We start from the raw sequence: 25926 nt of genomic DNA, 5'->3' as shown, positions 1-25926 counted from the left end.
AAGAAATGCTTATGTGTTATGAGCCAGTGTGCAGCTAGTCTGTTTCCCTGCAGTAGCATGTTTGTAATCCTTGCATTTCTAGTTGGTACTTATGTTTTTCGTTATAACTTAGCTTTCAGGGAGAGTACCTGACTCCTAAGCTAATTCAAACTTTTGTGACTCTTTTTTTCCGTAAGTTTTGCCTTCCCTGGTTACCCTCCCCCAAACCTGTACAGACATTTAGTAGATCAGTTGCAGAATCGTGGAGAAATAGATAATTGAATATTCACACATGCAGAAACAACACAGGCAGAATGTGGAACAATGTGGAAACAAGCGCGAAAGGAGGCGGCATCTGTTTATTGAAAATTAGAATGTAGAATAAATTAAGAGGGCAAGGTTAAAACACTTCATCTGCAGTCAGAGTTTGTAGCGGAGGAAGACTTTGCAGGAAGTTTAGCACATAGACTATGTAAAGGGCTTCTACAGTTTAATTTCGCAAAATTTAAGCTTTTTTTTTTTTTTTTTTTGAAGGACACATTTTAAAGGGAAAAAATATCCACATGATGTTTTTTCAATAGAGATGGTTATGTATAGTTTTTTCACAGTAATGCCAGAATTAAAATGCTTAAAATGTTAACTCTTACTATGGGTAGATTAGGTTATGTTGCAATACTTAACGTACTGAAGAACAGAACAAGTATTTTTAGCAATGCTCTTAACCTTGCAACTGAGGTAATTTTTCTGCCAGTGCAATACACGTCATGTCGGCCCTTTCTAAAACTGATGACTAGCAAACTCAAAAATTTTAATGCCTCTTTGGGTGACACTTTACAGGGATGACTGTATATCTGAGATAATGTTTGTTGGACTGAACAATTCATTGAATTTGGTTTTGACAGGGAATTAATCTGTTGGTAATTATGAAGTCCTGCAAAGACATCACATCTGTGAGTGCAGGATCCAGGCACTCGTTGTTCTGCTTTGTTTTATACGTACTTCTATGTTTTGTATATTGAGCCCACAAAAGGGTTACCATTTCAATGCTGCTCAAGTAGACAAAAGCCATATCCTAGTCATTCATCATAAAACAAGCCTAATTATGCTAGGACATATTGACACTGCATCAGATTTTTAATCTTCAACATAATTTTATAACCATTGCTAACAGATGGGCTGATTACACTGAATTTGAGTTTTAAGTAATAGTTAAAAATTATAAAATATGATTAAACTGAAAATACGCATGCATACATAATTTTCTGAAGCTACTGAGGGAAGGAAAAACAGACTGCAATAAAACCTCTTTTCAGTTTCCTGAGGGAAATACATTGCATTTAGGTGGACAGTTAAAGAAGTTCCTTAAATGACTAGTAGTAAGTAGTATGTGCTGTTGGCAGCTCCTCTCCTGTGCAATTACAAGATACGCAGAACCTTTTTCTTTGCACAGGTCTGCTGCTCTATTCCAGCATAAAAGGCATAAATTTTTCTATTTCAGAGGCTCTTTTATTGAAACAAGTGCCTTCCCCCACTATTTTTTTTTTGTCATTGAAAATGAAAGCAAGGAATAATTTAAATTATCATGTTCCTGTTCTTTAATAACAATAAAAAATGGGAAATTCTTATAAAATAGATGGACAGCTTTGTGGGACTAATGGAAGTTGCATGTGAATTTTGAATAGAAGGTTTCTGTCTCTCCCTCCATCATTTTTCAGTTATTTTAGGGTTACTAAAGGAACGATAAACCAGACTTTCTTCTCCCTGCCATTGTTCATGATGTGCTGGACATCTGTTTCACACCACAAGGACAATGATGGGTCAGAGGTGATCAGTATCCTGAATTCTGGAACAGGGAGAATAATAGAAAAACGAAATACTTTCTACTCCTTTTTCCAGTATGTAGGAATTGAGAGCTGAAAGGGCACAGTAGTCCTCAAGCTCCTAAAATCAGTGGAGAAAATGCCTACAAGGCTCGAGCCGGCTGGACTTTAAAGAGAGCTCTTGTCAACACTATTAGCATTGCTAAACACAAAGAAGATATTGGGGATGGACCACGCAGCAGGCTTTGGGGAAGAAAAAGCTTATGGAGATTTAATATTTTGCTAACACACCATTGAAATACGTTGATCCTGCCATGATGTAATTAACATTCAAAATGGCTTAATACCATGAACTTTTCATATGTAGAAGGGGAGGAGGACTAACCCTCAGTGTTTGGTGAAGGCTTTCTGAATTTCATTATTAACTCTAACCTTAGTAATACTCTTGCTCCAAGCCTGTGGGAGGCCACAAAAGCCTCAAAAAGTTGGGTAAAAGAAGCAGAATTGCAATGGCATTTGCCTGTCTAAATACTACTGGGATGATGGATTATTTCTGAAATGTAACTTTTGAACATAGAGGCAAATATGTCATAAGATCTTTAAATAATGTTTGGAGAACTGGGGCCAAAATGCTCCAGCCTGTTAAAAAACCCAACACACAGATTTACAAATGGATGGGCACAGTAGGCTGTACTATTCCTTTGAAGCTTACATGTTAGTGGCCACTACACCAATTTCTCTTAAGAATATGCAGTTGGCCAGGTGCTAACTGAACAGTTCCTCCAGGAAGCCAATTTTCCTTATTTTAAGTAATTAAAATGTTATTAATTTTTAGTAATTTCACAAGTTCTGGGAAGTTTGGATTAGGTCACATTCGTGCCATTGATCTAAATGAGGCCAGTCAAATTGGTGAAGCTCCCCCTGCATAGGTCTACAGCCATATGGACAGTGTGATCTCAACCACAGTATTTTCCATAAGATAGTAGAAATGCCCATTATCCTCTAAAACAATTTGAATAATTGTAAGCAAAAATCTTCCAGTTGTTGTAAAATAATAGCAATACTGGGTAAAAGAAAGGAACATGTATACCTTCTGAAGCCATCTTTCAGGACAAATTGCTTGCAAGAGCAACTGTCCCCTAAAAATAATAATAATAATTTACAATGCTCAAGCTGCTTTTGGCAAGTGCCTTCTTTAAGCTCTAGCATGCCTCTGGAAGTGTGGCTCCCCCTCACCAACTGATTGACAGAGCTGCTACTGTCAGGGGCTGATAGCATCCAAGTGGCAGTTCTTGTCTTCTCTGCAGTCAATGAGCTTGTATTTACACTCTTAACACATTCAGAGTAAGGCTTGGTATACATCTCTGGGAAGGTGATCTCAGGACATAATTTCTTCATCTGCTAGACATCATCTCAGATTTGAGGCTTGACCCCGTTTTCCAATTATCAACATTCTTGTCACAGGAGCCTTGCTTAATAGCTTTGCAGGGATCCTCCCCTGAGACTCAGTGGAGAACAGTTATCTATATCACTTAGTGGAGGGCAGATGACCCTACAGGGGACTTGGCAGAGAAAGACACCTGCACAGTGGTAGTGGAAGCTTCTGGTAGCTCACTGCCCATTTCTCCTGAGAAATAAAGACTCCAAAATCTAATGCAGGGTTAGACAGTGACACATCTACACCCCCTGGTTTGCAGAGGATTTCTGCTCTGATGCTCCCTGTAGATTTCTATCTACATTGCCTTGAAAACAGATGTCTGAAATTGCCTGTCCCAACACATTGCAGAGGTGATGATCACTTAAGTGAGTCTCTGAGGTTGGTGTATGACTTGCTAGTAATATCAGCCATGCCTACTCGTTCCAGTTCAAATATAAGTGCTTACAACCCCTCCATCCCAAAAAATACTGGCAGGAAAACTGCTCGGAAGGAAGACGCTTAAGTAAGCTTAAGACTAGGGAGTCACTGAGAGAGAAAAAAATTCTTGTTGGCTGCTGCCCAAATTGCAGCACACTGAAGTATCTGCTGGCTAAACCCTGAGGTGACGTTTTCAGCTGCCACAAAAACCCAGCTCCATGCCACCAGGATACTGATCCCTGGCAGAACAGATCAAAGCGTGAATCTCTGAGTGAAAGCCTCTGCTTTCACATTTTTCCTGTTCTGCATACAAGATCCAATGCAGATGCCTCAGAAGATGGCCACCCATTTCACAAATGACCATGGGGTTGAATCTTTGGTGGAGGGAGAAGAAGAAAGCTCAGCAGGGGCTGAGTTCCTTTCCTCTGAGTGAGGCTAAGGATACTGCAGGCTTACCAGCAGGTGGAAATCTTTTGTTCACATCCCCTTTACCTGATTTGCAGCAAAGCTCTGTCCTGCAACTCATTAAGCACAGTGAAGAGGCAGCCTTTGTACCTACATGCAGATGACCTGCTCCTGTCAGGGGTAGCAACCAGCGTAGAAGCTGAAGCTTTCCAGGATTTCCTGCTCTAGCTTTAGCAGTTCCCCATGTACAAGGGAGGTAGGCATTTTTACTTTTTATAAACCAAACTGCATGAAAAATAATATAGAAAGGTTTACTCCATACACTAAGCAATATTTAAGCTTTATATGGACAGCATCTAATAAGACACATAAAACAATTATTGTCTAATATAATTATCTAACATATTGTCTAAGATAATACATCATTTGTTTAGTTTTGTGGTGGTTATCAGTCATTTTTTAATACTGTACTTAAATTTAGCACTTTCTTCTATTTTTTAACTAATTTTGGACTGCTGTTTTGGTGTATACTTGGTAAGTTAGTCTAGAGTAATACTCTGCAAGCCTTCATCTCATTAATATTATCAAAACTGTCAGTCACATCTGCAAATGTCCATACCAAATAATTAGACCAAACCAGATTGCCCATTTGGCAGTGGTTGATGAATATGATGCAAAATACTTTATTTCTGTTCACATTAACTTTCTGACAGAGAAGAATGATAATTTCCAAACTGTTTAAATCAGTTTCTTATGCACTGAGCTGTTACCATTTGCATAAAGCTCTGTTGCTTTTTCAGAAACTTCCAACCACTACAGCTAGTATTAAATGTGTCTTTAACAATCTGCTAAACACATCATTAAATGATTTGTTGTGTCTGCTCCATCCTTTACAGGTGCAAGGTTTTACTTTCAGGAAGTAATACTACAGTCAGACATCTGTTCTGTAATCTGGGTGGTAGGACTCAAATTTTGAAGAGACATCTCTATTAATCTTACTCGGAAAACTTATTTATTTTTTAAAAGCTTTTTAGAAGTACAATTCTCTTGAGATGAATAAAACTCCTCCCAGGTAGAGAAGCTTACAAGAAGCTACAATGCAAGTTCAATAAGTCACTTTCATAATGAAAAGAACCTTCATGTTCTGCACTATTAAGTAGCCTAAAGAGGCTTTTAGTTATTGCATTATCCAAAGTAACGATAGCTGATTTAGGGAAAAAGATTATCTATTCGGACTTGATAAAATTACCATGAAGGAAGTAAAGTCGCTCTGACCAAGATTTTTTTTGGTGGCATTTTTGAGACGCAAAAGTAATCTTTCCTTCCCATTAATATCATAAAGTTAAAATCTGAATAACGTTAAAACGAAGCAGCCTGTTCACCAGTGCTGCCATTAAGGCAAAACTTACTATTCCTAGGGTCCAGTAAGTGGTTGCAAAAATATGGGTTACTGTGGGGAGTGAAAAATTTGAATTCCATAGGCATTAATGGAAGTTTCCTGAGAACTTTGGAAAAAACACAGAAAAAGTTAGAGCTAGACTCCTTCTGGAAAGACCCAAAGGATAATCCAAAATGCAGCAAAATACTTGATAAATCCAGCTTTTGAAGGAAACAGAAGTAACTGCTAGACTATTTATTTCAAATGAAATAAATATCCCAAATAAGCATTTCCTTCAGAGGTCTACTGTCCTCTTTCTCTTTTCTCACACTATTTATACCAATTGTAAGTTGAATGTGTTATTAGCAGTGTCATGACTAATAAAGAACAACATGGGATCCCTGTAAATTCTGGGTTAATTTTAAAACATTACTGAAAAGGAAGAGGTCAGGAAATCTGAGCCTATGTTTTCTTCTATTACCCACAAACACAACAGAAGAGATTTTGCACTGGAAACTGAAAAACTTTAATGTTTTAATACAGGCGGAAGGTTAAGACAGCTATATACATTTTGTGCAACATATATACATGACCTTTCTTAATATATACCATACTGGCCCAACTCCTGGTGAATGCACTGCATTCAAAAAGCTCAGTACTACAGATAACTTTTTCTCATTCTCCTAACATAATAAATTAGAAGTCACAAAGCTACAATTTTCTTAAGAATATACTGAAGGTTTTCAAAAGGACAGTGTTAAGAGGGTCAGGTCTCAATGTGAATTGAGTTCTGTGTAATTACTCTGATTTTATTATTTTTTTTTTTAAATCCTGCCTTGTATGTTGCAATACAGGCTCTGTTCATGTAGACATTTGGACATGTAATAAATTTGCCATACCTCTTAATCACCATTCAGCAGTATATTCAGTTACTCTTCAGATGCATGACAATATTCAAATACCATAGAAATCATTAAAATTAATACATAGCTTGAAAAAAAAAAAGGATAAATGGATTGCAGTTGTAAAGATAAAAACTAGGCTACTGTATTGTACAGAGCAGTTTTAGGTATCAACATTGTCAGAGGAAAGGATCAATCACCATCAATACTGCTAACCTGTCTCATTTTCCAGTTTTTGTATCTCATTTTGTCCAGCCTCTGAGAGGTAAGATAAGAGTCTTTTATAGGCTTCTCTGTTGAAAAACAAAAAAAAAGTGATGTGTTAGTTAAAAGTTTCACACGTCTGAGGAGTAAAAGCACATAATTTCCAAACACATTGGGATATGAACCCACAATAACTTTTTCTTTCCCTATTTATCCACAGCTTTGTTTGCTGTGAATTTTTAGCATGGCCGGGTTGGAGGAAGAATGAGGGTTGCATAATTTACAGCTATAAGTGTTGTGAAGATACTTAGAAGTCTCTTTCCTTAGGGAGCTGCTGTGAAATAGATTTTTGTTTTATTTTAAAACATGGAGTTAACCAGGGCTTAGAGGAGATCTGCAATGAGACTTCACCGTTTTCGCTATCTGATTTCCGCATAGGAAATCTCTCTGTGACTCATGCTACAGGCACGATGATGTGAGATACTAGACTACCAAGCTAATAAAAAGGGAATAATACAATTATAAATGAATTAAATATTTTTCATTACATAGCCAATGTGCACTACTTGAATAACCTTTACCATCCCATTAATTTCATTCTTAAATGACTGGTTTTTGTTTGTTTTTAAACTACCCAGGCCCTGCCAAAGTGTACCTGTACATCAAAACTTCTCCAGGCTGAGGTGTGACAAGGATCTACTCTTTGAGGGGTACCAGTATGTGTAACGCAGACACTGAAGCCAGGATCTGGCCTTGACCTGCTAGAACCTGCATTCCAGTTAGGAGATCTAATGGAAGGAGCCCTTTTGGCTTAGGTGCAGAGCTGCCTCGATTTTTGTAGCAACATTTAATATGGTTGCTAAAAGTTCACTGCTGCATCTGCACCAAGAGAAGCCACCAACTGTGCTGAGTAGCTCACCTTGTGCCATTTGCTTCTAAGGCTAGATGGATTCACAAGTCAAATATTTCTGTCCTTAGTTCTCAAGGGGGCAAATGGAGAAAATGTGATTCTGCTGTGCCTGTTGGAGAGGAGGCTGGCCTTTTCTGAACAGCCACAACTCCCAGAAGTTTATAATATAAAAGAACTCTTAAAATTCAGCCACAGATATTTCTTTCCAAGCATCTGAGATGATATCTGATTAAACTGTAATTTTACATCTAAGCCATGAAGTTATCTAAAACAGGGACTTACTTAAGGATAATTCATTGGGGCAGGAATTTTTCTTCATTGCATGCTTTATAACATAGAGTGTAGTGAACAGAGGCAGCCTGGCTCTGTTCTGTGTGGGTCTGTAGCCCTAGCGTCAAAATATCTCTAAAGATACTTAACAAACATGGCTTAAAATCATGAAAGGCATGAGCAAAGTAGATTTTGTTTGAACACTTTTAAAAATCACTAATTTTTTAGTATCTGTACTGCTGTCTAACATTGCTTTCTTTCAAGAGAATATACCCTACTATTCATTATCAAAAAGCAGCATTAAACAAAAAACAAACCTTTGTGCAGCATTTCTTCCAAGACCTTGTTTGTACTCTGAATCCTTCAGAGCCTGTGTCATTGTGGGAATCAGGCTGGTAACTAACGTCTGATCCAAGACTGCCACTGCTTCTAATATGCTGTAAACCCGGTGATCATACACTGCAATGTAGTCCTGGATAAACTGCCTGAGGGGGACACAGAGGCATTTAATGCAAGGTCAAAACCAGATACAGAGAACATGCCAAGAACAACTGAAGAGTAATCAGAACAAGCAATCTGGCTGCATGGAAATTTTCCTATTGTTACACTGAAATACTCTACATGGAATACCTTCTCCAAACAGAGCCATGGTTTTGAAGGCTAATGCTGAGGAAAAAAACCCACACATTTATTTTCAAGCAAATTGTCAGATTCTGCTGCTGTTTCGTCAGGGCTGACTTCTTCCTGAGCACTTTACTTTGTATTGCAGCTGTCTGAATGGAAAACTAAAAGATGTATTTATTATTTAATAAATGAAAAAGTCCATTAAGACAAGACATCTAGATTGAAATCTGCAGAAACAACATAAGCATTTCTTTCTAAAGCTCCACTAGATCTTAAGCAGGGTGGAAGTGTATCCATTCATCTTCCTGAGGGCTTGAGGTCTTTAAAGAGCACAGATTACATTTGAATGAGAAGTTACACCACTGGAGTGAAACACCTCAAAGCCTCTGCATTACACACGGAGTTCAGAAAATGTGTCTGGAGCTTTCATCTAGATATAACCCAACACAGCACCAGTGTTCAGGTTTGCAAAATGTCTTTGGGTCTTAGCTCTGCTGTATCCACATGAAGAACAGGACACTACAGGAAGGATGTTGCAGATGTATGGAGTAACTATAACTAACATTAAAATAATTTTATTTACTTGTCATAGAAATTAATAAACTAGAAAGCAAAACTTGTTTTATGAGGATTTGATCTCCATTATATACAATTCAAATTAGGCATGCATATCCCCCATAGGACCTTATACTCAGCATCACCATTCACGAGGAGATTTTCCCATTACAGCAGCAGTGTACCTCTCTACTGTAGTCCTTTCAAAACAGTACCTAATCCATGAAAACACAGATAATGATTCTCTATATTTTTGCTCTGTCTCTTTGGCCAAGCAACGTTTAAAACCAGTGCCAAAAGTACCATAATTTAAGTGCCATAAACAAGAGACAATGTGGTATGTTAAAGATAATTAGTTATTTAAAGAAAACATGTTTGCTGTCAATTGGATTGCAGCAGATTCACTGCCAATTGGCATATTTTCTAGTTACCTAAATACAGAAGTCAGCTGGGTGGCATGTTCTCCTCCTGACCCCACTTGGCAGCCTTCTACCATGCACTGCACAATGTCTGTAGATATTTTTTTAACTGTAAAAAAAAAATCACAAGATTCACACAGAGCTCTTGAACTGACCATCTGGAGAATGTCTTTCATGAAGATTACAATTTTTAAATGAGGAAAAAAATGGTTTTTATCTTACTTTGATACAAGTGAAATGACTTAGAGCAGTTAGTTAGATTGGTTATAAAGAACAGAATGAATCACAGATTTATGCAAAAGTCCTATTTTCACCACCATTATTCTTTAAGCATACAGATTTTTAAGTACAATATTGTCTCTGAATCAGGGCAGAGACATACACTTAGTGGAAATAGGGATTTTATTTAAATTTGAGTTTTGTTTGTATTCTTCAATCATTCCTATTTGAATAGAAGAAGAGCAGTCATGGCATTATATCCTACCCAGAGCTATACAGATCTACTCCTTATGTTCAGTGGTAGGTATTGCTCTGAATTCCACCTGTTTGTGCTTTTTTCAGACAACAATAACAAAAATCACTAGTTTCTTCCATTTATTTTTTTCCAAATATTCAAGATGCAAGATACAGCTCTTCCTTTGTAACGGTGGAGCTGAGCTGCAACAGCTTCTCTACAAGGGCATAGTGGAGTCCTGTCTAGGCAGGCAGTGTGTTGATGGCTACATCAGCATGGGACATTCAGCTCACTCTACCCCACAGCACACTGCAAAGTGGGTACTTTCAGCTTCAGACAGATATGGCTATGATAGCAGAAGTGGGGAGAAAGGTGTGTGCTAATTCAGCTAACCCGAGCATATCTTGTCCTTGAAATTTTCACAGAACAGAATCAAAAATTGCTTTATTAGCCAAAATTTTCTGGAGAAGTCAGAGGTAAATCCCCACGTTGCCTAATACCTCTACTGGCAGCAAGGAGTGGAAATTGTTGGCACATTCACATTCAGTATACAACTGTGGGGTGAACACAGTACTTCATTTTTTAGGAAGCTAAAAATGAAGTTATCACTACCAACCGGAACGTGCTGAAAGAAAAGGAGACTCAAAGATCCCTTCATAAATGGATTAAAAGTAGCGGGTTGCTTTCTGATGCCTCTACACGGAGAACATGTACTAGACTAATTTGGGCTAAAAGCTTTAGGTGTAAGAAAACTTCCACAGTTACAAAGTCTGGGAGAAATGAGCTGGGAAGTATGGGAGAATGGAAATGCTCTTCAGATTCCTGACAAACCGATCATGAGTTCATCAGAGAACAGCACGTGAGTCTGAGAGCAGAACTCCTGTCTTGGAGACATAAGTCCCAGCCTACTTAATGACCAGCCAAAGCTTGTCCGGTTTATCTGGCTAATGCACCTCATTCTCCTCATCTAAAAGCCATGGAAAACTTGCACATTGGGATGAAGGATGCTCAGCCAGTATAAAAGTCGTACAGGTGTAGAGAGACGTATTAAAAGCAAAGAAGGGGCTCACCTTGCAGCTCATTAACCAGCACCAAGCATTTCAACACAGGCGGGAGAACCAAGCCGACGTCACACTGTGCAGTGGTTTGCGTTCGCTGAAGCACTTCAAGAATGAAAGCAAGAACCGAGGCCAAGCGAGGAGGCGGAGCACTGCCTTTGAACTGCAGATAGTTCTCACTGGGAAGACAAAGCAAACCAAAACATAGTCTGAGTTGTTTTATTTTATTTTTCTTTCATTTGTCTTTCATTCAGTGCAAGCACCACGTACTTGAAAATAACATTGTGATATTTCAGCAGGAGGCCTGTTACATAGATTTCTATCTTTATCTAGACTCTGCTAATGGCTTCTATTTATCTTAGTCTTAGAAATGGCTCCCAATTTATCAGAGGACAGTGATGCCTTTTGACTCTTCTGTTGAGGGAACTAAAAAATAGCAGTCATAATTATAGTTTAAAAGCCAAGTGTGACTATAAAAGTTAAAGCTGCGTAAAATAACTGAATAAAAGTAGGATTCAAAACAACATCCAAAATATAGCTGTTTTTCAATTACTTTATTTAGCTTTATGTGCTATTGTCAGTTCACAATTCAACTTGTGGTAACAGCTCCTCTGTCGCTACTGGTACTGTTACTTTTGTCAATGGTATGTTGAAACAGAACAATCTGGTTGGACCCGATGATCTTTCAAGGTCCCTTCCAACCCCTTCAATTCCGTGATTCTGTGAATCTCTGCTTTTGCTCCCTCAGAGTTAACATAATCATCTCCAGTACAAAACTGGTCACAAAAAAAAAGGTAACCTGTCAGTCTGCAACAAGAACAAGTTTTGACATTGCTGACATTGGCTGTCCCAATTTTAATTACTTTTTTAATTTTTACTTTTTTTAAAAAATATATTTTTCCAAAAAAAGTGATGCAAGATTGAACAACTGTTGATTTGACATTACAAACGACTTTGCCGAAAACTGAAGACAATGACTGTTACTTTGGAACATCCAGGAGAGAAGGGTGCAGGTAAACAGATCACAACATTTATTCATCAGTTAACAAGAGCACTCCCAGAACCTTCAAAATAACTGTGTAGATATTTAATAGTAATTACCCTTAGCTACCCAAACCAGCAAATTTGTCTGCTGAGCAACGCATCAATTAAAAACTGTTATCCTTGTTAAAAAATTTTATAAGGCACACATACAAATTTACACTTTCAAATAAAACTGACTTTAAAAGATCTGAATATTTGAATGCACATTGACATAACTTACAAAATAAAAATTGTAACACTTCTATATCCTTTGCATCATGTGGTCTTCCGTTAGTATCTCTGAAATCTCCTATCCCATTAACTTACTATGGGAATTGCCGACTATTTTTTGGGGGTGGGTAGCATATGCTTCCACTCAAATGATTCTCTGACCTAGATAATACACTCTGGTTCAATTTTCTCTGTGCAGCAGCAAGATATTTGTTAACTTTTGTATGGTAAAAAGGCCAATGAACTTTGAATGTATTTATCTGTGGACCTAGTGACTGTCTCCTGACCACCCAACAGTTTATAAATCAGGCTGCTGTTCCGTTCTAAGATATTCTTCCCAGATCACTAAGAAATGTTTCATGTCTTACAAGTCACCAAGTGCCATTACACTTTCAGAACTTTCCTTCCACTATCAAGCTTAAAATTCACACATGCATGCACACATTCACAAATAACTTTATTAAGATGACAAAGTTTGAGTATTCATAAGTTCATAAAAAATGTCAGAAGACTGTGAAATCTTAATTCACTCCCTTAATATGTGATAATATAGGCTTTACTTACAACATTGCCTACCATATTTACCTACATTCAACACCGATATTATTTTAATCAACGTGTACACACACTCTTTAACAAAGAAAAATAAATTTACCTCAGATATAGGCAATCGTCTTATATTTGAGGGGGGAGTAATTTTTCTCCCAACATGAAGAAAAAAATGCAGACTGTATCTTTACATCTCTGTTTTCCCACACCCCAAAATCTTTACTTCCCCTGGGTAGCTGGCACATCTATGTATATTCTGACACTCACAAGAGCACCTCATCCTCCCATGCACAGGCAGCTGTGACAACTGACTCTGTGACCCTAGATACAGCCTGAGATACAACCATATGACGAGGTATATTGGAGTGCAATGTTTTTGGAAACATGCTTGCTTTTCATGTGGCCATATGAGATATTTTTTATTATAGTCTAGGACCTCCATCCTCAGTGACTCTCTCACTGGTTTCCAAATCTCAGTTTTACCTTCCTGCTCTATATGCTTTGCCCTTCCTTGGCTCCCTACCCAGCATAACTATCAGTTATTGAGAAAACAACAGCGACATTCCCTTTCTCATTAGCTATTTGTGAAATCTGAGTAAGTGATGTTTTGTTCTTCGCTGGGCCTTACTTTATGACATGCAGAGTGGTCTTCCGTAGACGGAGCATCTGGGGGACTGTAATGGAGCTGCATAAAGCAGTCAGCAAAGGATGCTGTCCAACTCCAAGTGCAGTTGGTGAAGAAGGAAGAAATCGTCCAAAATAATGCTGAATAATGCTCCCAAGCAGTTGATTTAAATAGGCCCCCTGAGTTTGGGTCTGGCAACATATAAAGGATAGGCCCTGTGAAAGAAAGAGAAAGAAATTGAGTAAGTCTAACTACTACTGAGCAAGTTCAACAACAGAAAGGTAAATAACTCCTTATACACTGCATGTAAATTACTGCTGTACAGGTAACCTACTGCATGACAAGTAAATATCAACAACTTGCTACACCTATGACAGTCTATGGATAAAATGTCAAGTCATGGCTTACAAAGGAGAAAAAGTCTTCCTACTGGACGAACTAATATACTTGGAAGATGATCTTTGGGGCATACAATCTTCCTTTCAAATCTGAAAGAAAACCTTGGCATTTCAGACCTGAGAAAGGCTTTTTGTGCCCCAAAGCTCCTCATTTCTTTTTCAACTACATGTGTGGTCTAAAGAAGATAGGAATAGCAGTCTGACAAGAAAAAAAATTTGCTGATAGCATGAACAAGTTAGAGCAAATTAGACGCCATTTGTAAGGGATTTAAAGATTTTTTTTAAATCTGTTTACAATAAGGCTAAAACTGGTGTGACTTATCCAATATAAGCTATATTGATGCCAGAGAAAGATCTATAACGAAAGTAGGTGTTGTCTAGGCAAGTTTCTATGTGAACACTACCCATAGTTATAAAACATACAAGTTTCACCTGTGGGAAGGGAATATCTTTCTTATTTGTAAAAGTTTATGTGAGATAAAGTTAAGAATTCACTTCCCATTCTTTTGGTTACTGAAAGGAAGAAGAATGAATCACTAAGGGAAAAAAAAGCCCAATTGTCTCCTATCACAAGGGTCACAGTAAGGAGTACAAGTAGAAGTCTCTTCAGAATGCAGTTTTCACAATAGTTTTGTCCAACAGGAACAATGACATAAAAGAAGTTCAAGCACAGAGATCCCTAGACAGCAACTTCAACAGTACTTCAAGCTTCCATTAGCACTGTAGTCCATATGTTTGCAATCCAGACTCCACTTTTGGTAGGATATCTGCCTGAACATTGACAGTTATTGAGGCAAGCTAATGTCCCTAAGAGTCTTGAACTATTCATTCATACATTAAGGTAGAAAATTCAGAGATACTTGAAAGCTGCTTTTGTTCCTGAGCTACTGACAATGAGCATTTCCCATTGCTTTTTGCAGAGGAGCTTCTTCCCAAAAAGATTTTGGTCTATAGCTGTCCACATGAATATAACAAAACAATTCTTTCAGAAAAACAAACAAACAAACATGCTGAGACATCACTGAGAGTCTTTTTGGCACTTTTGTGAAATGAGGAGTTCCAGATTTAGGTTACATAGTATGCAAATACAAGGAAGATGGGATTTCAAGAAATGAGGCACTTCAAGGCCTGCCTCAAGATTTACTGTAGGCATCCCTCCTGAACACAGACACGTTTGTCAGGGGTTGAAGTTCACGGGCCTCTGGAGCTCCCTGGGAATTGTGGTGTGTCTCAGGGATAGAAGCCACATTCCCTGAACCAGGACTTTCATAAGCAGTTCAGACTGTCTCAGTGTTTTGCATACATACAGCAAAATTTCATAGTAAAAGGCAGCTGCTGCTATATCAGAATTCTTAAAAACACACTGCTTGGCAAGTAGAAGGCTCAGAAAGCTTGATATAGATCATCTACTTTGTAAGCTTGAGCGTTTGATGTTCTCAATTAGACACTGCAGCAAGCATATAGAAGAGTTTCCTCTATAGAGTTGTCCTTTCTCCAGCACAAAAAGAAAAATATTCCATAATCCCATAACTAGAGCTGGCATTCTTTAAGTCTCTAGACTATTTCAACATGACAAAAAACATATGAGAAGGTGTATTAATCTAGCTGATAAAAGGGTCACAAAAGAACAACATAACCTTACAGAGAATACCTGTAAGAATACATCAAAGAACATAACACTTGTGGAGAACTAATAATGATAATTACTAAAATGAGACAAGTCTTCAAATTGAGGAGCAACAAACGTCACATAGTATCAAGAAAAGAGGGGTGAAATCAGTTATTAAATACATGTAAGTTGCTATTCTTAAGAAATGAACTTAAAGATAGTTGACAGGTGGAATACAAACAAGAAATATTAGAAGTGAAATCTCTGAATCAACTCCCGTAGCAGTTTCACTTGAAGATGGATCAAGTCTAGCCTGACCATTCATAAGAGCACTTCCATTTTTAAGTTGAAGCAAACTGATTCTGAATTTTTAGGTGTGGAATGTTTACAGAAGTAATCTGGAAAAGTAGGAAAGGATTAAATTTAAAAACAACACCCTGTCACACGCATTACTGATCAAGGATTCTGTGTAAAGTAAAGATTGCCGCTGGCCTTTGGGATGAATGCCATTATCATAGAATCACAGAATCATCTAGGTTGGACGAGACCTCCAAGATTACTGAGTCTAACCTCTCACCAAACACTAACCAGTCCTCCACTAAACCATATCATTAAGCTCTACATCTAAATGTTTTGAGAGAGAAGTCTTGTTTGCTGGGGTGGGGAAGGACAGAAGTCATGAAAGATACTTCTTCATCAGTTATCTGATGAAGATAAAGAGTGCCCTTGATGCCCAATAAGGAGAACTGTTAACTTAAGTAGTGTTTAAAAACACAGAAAACCTATTTGTTCTGTAGGTTCATTTTTGGTGGGTCAGGCAGAGATAGTGCCTCTCAAAAAAAGCTTAATTTTTAAAACCACACTGCAATACCAAAATCTCTTCTCAGTAAGGAGGATCTTCATCTTTTTTTCTTACTTCAGAAAGGAGTTTACAAGTTCAGCACTAAAGGCTTCCAAGATACTAATTCTTTTTTCCATCTGGGAACAGCAAGGAAAAATCACCTTCCATTTTGCAGGTAGCCAGAAAAACACTCACAAAACATAACTAAACAAAAAGACTTCTGTAAGCTAATCAAATCCATGAATCAGTCTCTGCACATGAAGGGAACACCTACAGTATCAAAGCTGTTCGGGCAAGAATCAGACTTTTACGCACCAACACTTCTGTAGTTCCCCCAAAATTTCCAGAGATGAACTTGGTTTTCTCTTTTGGACACAAAGGCCCACTGACTTAGCTCAGTGTTCTTTATTTTGGGGCCCTCCTTTTTCTTTCAAAGTGTGGAAAACAGAGCTGTACAAAGCTGGACGTCATATTCCAAGTAGCACAAGGGATAAATTACTAACATTGCACTGTAGATGCAAACCTCCAAGTACAACAGCAAATACCCTAGGCAGCGCTGGCCAAGGACATGATTACAAGGAAATCACATAGTACTTTCTTCTTTTACATCCTACCAGTAATTAACAGAGATGAAGGAAGCTGCGAACAGTAGCTTCCTTCTGACAGAGAAAAGAAACACATGCTACTGGACTGAGATCCTGGACCAGAGATCTGAAATCAATCACACCAGACTCCTAGGACAATCCCTACAAAGCAGATGGACATTAAAGAGTTGAGAGCACTGCCTTTTATTATTATTATTATTAACTGTGTTCTTTAGCCATCTACTGAGGTTAAAAAAATATTAAAAAAAAAACAACACCAAAAAACAAAGACATTTTAAGAGGAGCAGAGCAGGACAACATCTGTTCCTCTTTTTAACAGAAAGGCAACCGGTTCCCGTGCGTGTTCACTGCAGGAACCTTTTGTGGCCAGAGCTGCCTCTCTTCTGATTTATCCATATATCTGTAAATCACCTGTGGAGAGCGAAGAACCGATTAATATGGATTACTGGAACTATTCACTGCAGAAATGCCAAGCTACCTAATGATGACTTATAATATCAGTCCTGCTGTTGGAATAAATCTGCTGCTCACCAATTAATGTTGTACAATTCCTATTAAACACATACTATAATTCACAAAATGTATTAATAAGCTTGCTCAAATACTGGACCACAGATGTGTCTTGCAGCAGGGCTTTTAAGGTCTGATCTCTGACAAATGCTGAGCCTGCACAGGCCCATTAAAATTACTGGAAAATGTATGTGCAAAGCACTCCTTAAAATGAAGACCTTTCACCACTCTCCTGTATTTAGATAGAAATAAACCATTTTCTGTATTTTGACAGGATAAACATTGATAAATCAAGCAGGGTATCTCATCTACCCCATTATTATATACATTATGCTTATTCCATGCACCGCATCGTAGTCTTCAAGATGTATTTAAACTACCATTTATTCACTGAAGTTCTGTACACTGCTTCACTTCTTTCCTGTATTACTGGTAAACATCTATCAAAATTCCCCCAAACCATTCTCCAAGAAATCATAGAGCAATCTCAACTGGTTGGAAATTTCTTGAAGTAGGTTGCAACAATCTGCTATCACGGAAATCAGCTACTTTTTATTTTATTTGTTTTAAACAAAGACAAAAAATACCAAATGTTAGATTTTACACACATCATTATCACATAATTATAAACAGCTCCATAAAATTATAAAAAGGTTGTTCATTCTTGTTCTTCATGAAATTTGCCATTCAAACAACTACAAAGACAGCTTTGATATTATATCCCAACCTGGCCTAGTGGAAGGTGTTCCTGCCCATGGCAGAGGGTTGGAACTAGGTGATCTTTAAGGTCCCTTCCAACCCAAACCGTCCTATGGTTCTATGAAAATCTTTCCTAGGTCATCAAACATTATCCAAATAGATGAGGTACATGAAAGAAATAATGTCCATATGGTAAGTAAATCTTTGGGCAAGAAAAAAAATACCAGTTTAAGAGTTGCAAAGCATCAGTGAGAAAGTTTGAAGGAAACTTCCTGGTAAGTTCAAAGTCTAGTGGAGAACAGGCCAGTAGGCCAGTGGCACAGTAACTACCAAAAGCGCAGCTGTACAGCCCAAATTTATACATGCAGGAAACACAAACACAACTAAATACAGTCAGTCTGAACTGAGGAGAGAGAGACACAATGTCAAGTCTTAATTAGTGCACTTGACAATTTGTGCTTGTGTAAAATTACACAAAGACTGTAAATTTGAATAAAAATAAAATTGCAAGATTTTATGGGAGGGAGTGACAGAGGGTGGGATACAGTCAGTTTTGATGAATGCTGATGGTAGTAATAAACCATTCCAATTATGCTGATCATAGCATCAGAATATCCAAGTTGGAAGGGACCCACAAGGATCATCAAGTTCAACTCCTGGGTCCCAAGAGCTTAAGGTCCCAGGAAATAAAGTGGAGCTTAATATTTCATCCTAAAAGATACAAACTTGGCCTCTGCCATTACAGAGTGATAAACAAAGGTGATGGTCTTTCTTAGTGACAACATTGATCTTGCTTTTAATCCTGCTGTCCAAGTTGTTTGGCCAGTTGCATTACCATTACACGGGGTATGTGATGTTTTGGGGAATTTTATTTATTTGTATTCAGTTCCAAAATTCTAAAGCATTTCATAAAACTGTTGCATCAATGAATGTCTGAAATTAACTACCTGCTACAAAGACTGATTTCAAAACCTTTTCAAAATCTACATAAAAGGATCAAGTAAATCTCTGTAAGATTAGTTATTGAAAACTTTTGGAAGTATCACTGTTTGCAAACTGATACATTTTCCAAGATCTGAATTGTTTTGTTTTGTGTTTTTTTTTTTTTTTTTTGATTAATATTATTATTATTATTATTTTATTTGTTTTCTCCCAACAAAGGAGGCAGAGCCCACACTAAAGGTGCCGAAGAGGGAGAATTCAGGACAAGAAGAAAAGATTGAAATGGAACCTCAAACTTTTCAGAAGACTGGTGGGGGATGGATGGACACGATGATGACGACAACTCTGATTAGCAATGCTACATAAAAGCTTTTATGCTTTGATGATGTATAAAGAATTTGCTTGTACAAGAAGTTATTTTGTGTAGTCTCCAAACTCCTGTTTCTTTATTTCCATGTAACTGGCCAAGGATTATGCTGTAAGCTACAGTATTAACAGGGACAGGAACATTGTTTGTTTATCATTACGGAGAACTAGGGCTCCTGCAATACAATATCGCTGTTCCACCCCCCTGAATGGGCAACAGACATAGGGCAGCCTCCTAAGGATAGGCTGATTACTTATTTCACCAGTTAAGTTATTCAAGATAGAGTTACTCCCAGAGCATACAGTTTCTCTATCTTTTCTCCTACTGTAGCTACATGCTTTCCCTTCCATATATATTATTTTATCACTTTTCTGATTTTCCTTACTTATTTATTTATTTTATTTATTTATTTGGGGCTAGTTACCAGTTGCATCAGCTCACACATTTCAGCAAAATCATTAAGCAAATTAAATGGGAATGCACATGGGGTGAAAGGGAAGGAATTCACCCTCAAGCCAACTTGGCTTAAGCCAACTGTGAAACGATTACTTGAGAAGTCAGAGTCCCAGCATCCATTTGATCTCAAAGGAGCTCAGAAGCAGCCCTAAGAAAATCAGTTTTGGAACTGATACTGAAATATTTTCCATTTTGAGTTGGCTCTAAGTGGGCATTTTTCCACTTTCCCAAACAAAGGGGAAGGAAATATTTCTGAATTAATGAAGAGGTCTGTAGCATTTTAAAATGCTGGAACTGTGTAAGTACGAACAAATAATAAAATGTAAAAGTTCTATATTGAAATAGGTTTCTCCTCTTTGTCTTCTTTCCCCAAGTCTTTATCAAATTAAAAAGTTGCTAGTTTTCTAGAAATGCCATTATGTAAAATAAACTACTGAGTCACCAAGATCATCTAGCTTAGCCTGAAAGCACACGGACTAAGCAGCAGATTGCTGAAGAGTCCCACAGTGAGGTCAGAAAGTCAGAGACTGGCAGAGAAAACAGGAAACAAAGGTCCACAACACTAGGACTTCAGAACCAACTTGAGTGGCTTTATCTTAAAACTACATCCGTATGTGCAGACTACAGAGAAAGAGTGCTCTCTGACTAAAATACTAAATTAGCAAGCAGACAGTCACACTCTGTAGTAATATCAGTGTCCAGATGGTCCTACATGTATATAGCTTCTGAAAATACCTACAGAGCAGCAAAGCAAGTCATATTCTGCACATCATTATATAATCATATTCATTTCCATATGACAGGCCATCAATCACAATGCAACTTTTGAAAAAAGGAATAAATCCAAGGGATGTTTACAATGTCACCACTGTATTATTTCACAATACGATGTGGTATGTAATCAGTAAAAAATGGCAAGCAAAATGAATTTTAAGAGTGAAGGGAAAAAACAAGCAAAAAAGTTGCAAGGATTTACAAGGTAAAATAAACCAACTTATTTATTTTAAAAATACAACATTTTCCTCACCCATAGGAACTAATCTCTCTCTACAGCTTCACCAAGCCTTGCAGAGTTTCAAGAGTGATAGGTAAGCTGAGGGGAGAATGAGACGAGTAACATGACACTAGGCTTTACACATGTAAGCATAAACAGTAGGAAAAGCATTTGATTCAGCAAAACATCCTCAAACTATTAAGATAAAACAGTGCCATGATATGCAGAGGCTTGTCTTTTGTTACTAAGAGCAACACAAACTACGCAGAATGGCTCATCTTTAATTATCTAGAGTTAGCAAAGTCAAGGATGATTTAAAACATTTGTTTGCTCTGTCATCCCAACAAGTGTCTCGTTACATATTATGATTATTTCATCCGCTGTTTCAGAAATCTCTTACATCAGAGACAGTGCAAACAGCAGGCTGGCTAAGAGCCTCTCTATGTACAGCAAGCAGACTGGCAACTCTGGAAGGTAGCACAGCGTAGCTGCATGCAATAAGAGGAAAGCCAATGGGGTGGCATTTTTCCTTCCACTTCCACAAGAAGAAAAATCTCCTCTTGCTGCTTCTTTATATTCTGTCAATGCTTGTTTTGATTAGGGGAAAAAACAAAACAAAACAAAACAACACCTCCTCTGCTGTATGAATCTCTTCCTAAAGCTATGTTTGTCTGCTGGTAATAGAGTTCAGATATTTACCTGAAGATAAAGAGGTAGGCTTTCCTGAATGGCAGACAGCAAAGCCGTAGGCAGCTCTTTGTCCTGCTGGAGCACAGAGTGGGGCAGCAGCAAGCAATCTATGATGCGGAACAGGAGTTGCTGTGCTTTGGAAGTGGCCAGTATTGCTGCCCAGTTCTTTACAAGACATCCTGTTGAAAAAGAACCAAGAAATCCTAAAGCAATGTACAATCCCAGAACAACAACAACAAAAGCCTAAAGAGGAAACGTGTTGAGTAGATAATCCAAGAGTAACAACAGCAACTGTCTCATTCCCTTAGAAACAGCCCCGAGAAAAATTTAAGTCCATTTTCAATTCAGCCAAGTAAAAGTACCAGATTGTTTCAATATATTATATATATTATATATGTGTGCATTGATCTCATCATACAAAGAGGCAGTGCCTTTGCCTTCCACTCATATTTCTAACAACGCTGTGGCCACCTCAGCAACTACTCACACACACATTCCATGCAGGAAAACATTAAATAGCTTTCAAATTGTGTTTAATGTATTTAATTTGGCAGACTGAAAAGGATGAGGAGCAGCTAACTGCATTAAACTAGAAATGTCTCTCCAGATATTTGTGGGCTCTCAGTCCACAAAACAAGAGCCTCAGAGAACACCTTACTTGTTTTCTATATGTTATCATATCACTTGCACAGCCATGAGACAGTTTTAAGAACTTGTTTTGAGTTAAAAAAAAAAAAAGGTAAAAAAGTGTTGATGTGGAAATACCCTGACTTTGAGAAACATCCTATTACAGGTGAGATGCAATTTTTCTTGAGAAAATAACTTGCGTTAATACTCAAAATACATATGTCGTAAAATAAGGTGTCTAATTAAGCAGATTCCTAAGTAGTAGTTTTCACAAACTTTTTTAAGTTTATATTTAATTAGAAGAAAAAAAAAATTGCTGGGTGGAAACTACAGGAATACCCCATGAAGATATGTTTAAGACTTCAAAAATAATGAGAGATCAAAAGCAGGCTGTTACAAGATACTATTAATCTATAAAAGTCATCCATTACCATCTCTAAAAGCAACGAAAAACAACATTAATCTTGCAGAGTGAAAGAAAACACAACAATCAATCATAGAGAAAGAGAATGATCACTAAACAATACTTCTAATAATGTTGTCTGAGCTTCCTCTTTTGAAAGAAACATGATTATTCTGACTAAAAGTACTCCTTCTATTATCACTGCTGTGATGTATGGGATAGTAGAAGACACAATCTGACATGTACAGTGTCCACAAACAGCAGGTTTTTCAGATTTGTTATGAATCTGGCTTTGTCCTTATAATTTAACAAACTCACAGAATATGAAGAAGAGACTGAAATACACTTAAATATCTTAAAGTCTTTTTTAAACTTATTTTTTGTGTAAAAAAGGACAGTTTCTTGCACACAACAGCATGGTTGAAGATGAATCATTTCCTACTGCAAAGAACAGAAAGGAAAATACCAATCTAAAATTACTTTGCAAGGCTCCACCCCAACAACTGGATATCTAAAAACACTTCATTTGACAGACGTCATGTACATCAAAATATGCAGATCTTGCAATAGAAAAGTACAGTATTTTTAACAGAATTCAAATCTAATTGTATTTGATGCATGCTTTTGCATGGTGGTCATGCTTTTCACTGTACTCCTCATAATCATGATGTATATTGTGTGTGCATGCAAATCATGATCTCTGTCTTTAAGATATATAAGGCTTACTGCGTTTTTAAAGATAAGTGAATCAGACTGTGGCATATTTACTCATAACAAACAGCACTCATTTTCCCATCCTATCATTGTTTCTTCATTTTATTGGAAGAATGGTAGAATTTGAGTTTTAATAAAGCACAAATTGTATATAAGAGGAGTAATTCTAAAAGGATTCATATTACATTGCTAATTTGCTTAAGCAGACTTTCTGTTATCATAACTCCAGTAAATATGATGTAGCATCATAAAACTGCTTCTCTGACTTGTCATTGTTTCTGGTTTTGTTCAGGTAAAACAAGTGTTTTTCAGTGGCAAAAGACATGAAAATATCTTGCTTTTGGAAACACTGATTTGCAGGGATAATTTAAAAAAAGTCACAAGAAGGTTAGAATTCATAGCTCCAGGATAAAAAAAAAAAAAAAAAAAAGGATGAAAAATATTTAACTGTAACACATTCAAAACTTTGCTTTTTTAAACCATTAAGATGGACAGTACAGAAAACAGAAGTATTAAGTCACATTTTACTGATTCCTTATACAACTATTTCCTAACAGAGAAGAGGTTGCAAAATAATTACCTATGATCCAATAAGTAAGCTGCAAACCTTCTGGAGGTCCTTTTGCCTTCAGGTAAGGTTTTACGTACTTTAATACATCACCTAAATACTCCATAGACTTTAGTATCATTGCAGATTTCTCAGGGAGTGTCTGAAGGCCACTGTAAGTTCTACCAACAGCCTGAGAAAACAAAAACATTGAAATAAATAAACTTACTAAGTCTTTCATTAGGTTTGGGTAATTTTGCACGTACAAAAAATCTAATACATAATTTCTTTTCACTCAAAAAAAAAGTAATTCTCCTATGAGCTAACACAAAGATGTACAGTACCTTAATGAATTGGACAAGAGCATTTTTAGGGTCTTGCTTCGGAACTGATTCTTCAACATGAGCCTTTGAGAGAATGTTTTCTACTTCTGAGAGTTTAAAAATCAGTCTTGTCATTTCAGTTAGCTGTTCCTTATAGGCTTTCCCTGATGGTTAGAAGAGAATAGAAATACAGCACACAGTTATGCTTTTCTATTTACTTTAGTCACAAAATCATAAAGTGAAACGTGATTTTGAAATATCTAACATACAGATTCTGCAACTGACAGCATCCTTCTAGACAAAGAATGTGTGACTAGACTAGTTATGATTCTAAAATGGATACACAAGAATGAAGAATATTAAAGATAGACAACCAAGTCTTTCATTTTCCTGATGGTTTTCTTAGAAATCTGCAAAATGTGCATACAGGTATAGTTGCTAGAAGATGTATTCTACAGATAATTAGAACTGCAGAGTTTTGTAGAAAAAGTGATGAAATGCTGCTCTAAGACAGCAAAATATTCAATATAAACCAGGGAAAAATTACTTGAAAATGGATTTTTTTTTTCTTTTAGGGGGTTCACAGCATGATTTCTGACTATTTACTTCAGATTTTCACTTTTTTCAGAACAGTTTCTCCATGGGGGAAAAATAGCTTGTCTCCTTGGGAGCAAGTTTTTGTTCTTTGCTTCCAAGGAAACAAGCTCTTTTATCTTTGTTTGTGATAAATTTGTCATATGCAGAGCAGGCAAACCATCAATAAATAGCACAAACAGCGTAAAGAAACACATTTTGTAATTAGGTAAAAGTAAAGGAATACAAACAAAAATACATTTTGTAATTAGCTGAAAATGTTTGCCAGTTTTGCAATATAGAATCGTTACTGCAAACATTAGGGAAATGTGAACACTTACCAACTGTTCGCTCAGCATCTGTCTTGGCCAGCATACCAGTCGGTTGATCTATGAACATTTGGAAAACACATCGAAACCAAGAACGTACTGTCAGAGCTTCGTAGGATGTATAGCCCATCTTAGAAAAAGCTTCACACAGCTCCCTGCATAGGTAAAAGAGGAATAAAAGGTAAAGAGATCTAATAGAAGCATGTGAAAAGGTGACAGAGTGTTTCATTTGGCTCTGGATATATCGAAACTGCATATAAGCAATTAGAAATAAAGTAACAGAAAAGGCAAATCAGCATTCCTTCTGTGTACTCCACAGATTTTGCTCACAGTATCCTGATGCCTAAATACCGATAAAATGATAAATTCTGTAATGCCACACATAGTAACATAAAAGCATATAAACGAATGCTTTCATATGTTTGTTTTCTCTGCATAAAACAAAACAGAAAGAGAAAAATATTCACACAGCGGAGAATGTCTTATTCTCTCAATGGGTAATTTGACAGTGCTATCCAAACCGCTGACATACAACGCTGAGAACAGTTTACCTGAATCAACCTGGAGCTTCATATTGATGCTGCTTAAGCTTCCCCAGCCTTTCATATGAAGCTAGCTCAGGTACCCCTAAGTCTACTTTATTCTAACTACATAAAGAGAAGGAGAAAGTCTGCTTTAGCAAATAAAGACATGTCTTGTTAGTTTCAAAAAATGAAAAGATAAAAAGACAGCCTGGAGATGTGAAAAGAAACTGCTAAATTTGATATATACTTAAAAATGCCTATATGTATGCATTTATGTACGTGTATACACACAGGTATATACATTCACACACACAGCAAACTCGCTGTATGTGCCCTCCGTTGAACACCCAGCCAGGGGTCAGGCTGGAAACAACAGCACCATCAACACTCAATGCACAACCACGCTGCTCAACTGTTCAGCACTGCCCAAGTTTTACTCGCCTCACCACCACAAGTAGCTGCTGCAGTCACTTTTTCCCAAGCACATCAGCCCCACATCATTAATTCTGCAGAA

General features: G+C 37.2%; 1 protein-coding gene across 1 annotated transcript in view; it reads right to left on the bottom strand.

Annotated features, from left to right (window-relative positions):
• Nucleotides 1–6428: 6428 nt before the first annotated feature.
• Nucleotides 6429–25926, bottom strand: part of MMS22L (MMS22 like, DNA repair protein) — a 94986-nt gene continuing 75488 nt past the window's right edge. The window contains exons 17-25 of the mRNA XM_068677875.1: nucleotides 24901–25043; nucleotides 24008–24150; nucleotides 23697–23856; nucleotides 21382–21551; nucleotides 13265–13476; nucleotides 10846–11012; nucleotides 9334–9430; nucleotides 8041–8208; nucleotides 6429–6632 (exon numbers count right to left, since the gene is read on the bottom strand). Of these exons, the coding sequence (XP_068533976.1) occupies nucleotides 6551–6632; nucleotides 8041–8208; nucleotides 9334–9430; nucleotides 10846–11012; nucleotides 13265–13476; nucleotides 21382–21551; nucleotides 23697–23856; nucleotides 24008–24150; nucleotides 24901–25043 (1342 nt within the window). The 3' untranslated portion in view covers nucleotides 6429–6550. The remainder of the gene's footprint in view (nucleotides 6633–8040; nucleotides 8209–9333; nucleotides 9431–10845; nucleotides 11013–13264; nucleotides 13477–21381; nucleotides 21552–23696; nucleotides 23857–24007; nucleotides 24151–24900; nucleotides 25044–25926) is intronic.

This window comes from Anas acuta, chromosome 3 (genome assembly GCF_963932015.1).
Source record: "Anas acuta chromosome 3, bAnaAcu1.1, whole genome shotgun sequence".
NCBI lineage: Eukaryota > Metazoa > Chordata > Aves > Anseriformes > Anatidae > Anas > Anas acuta.
The sequence above is the reverse complement of the archived record's forward strand: the minus strand, read 5'-3'. Positions and strand labels throughout refer to the sequence as shown.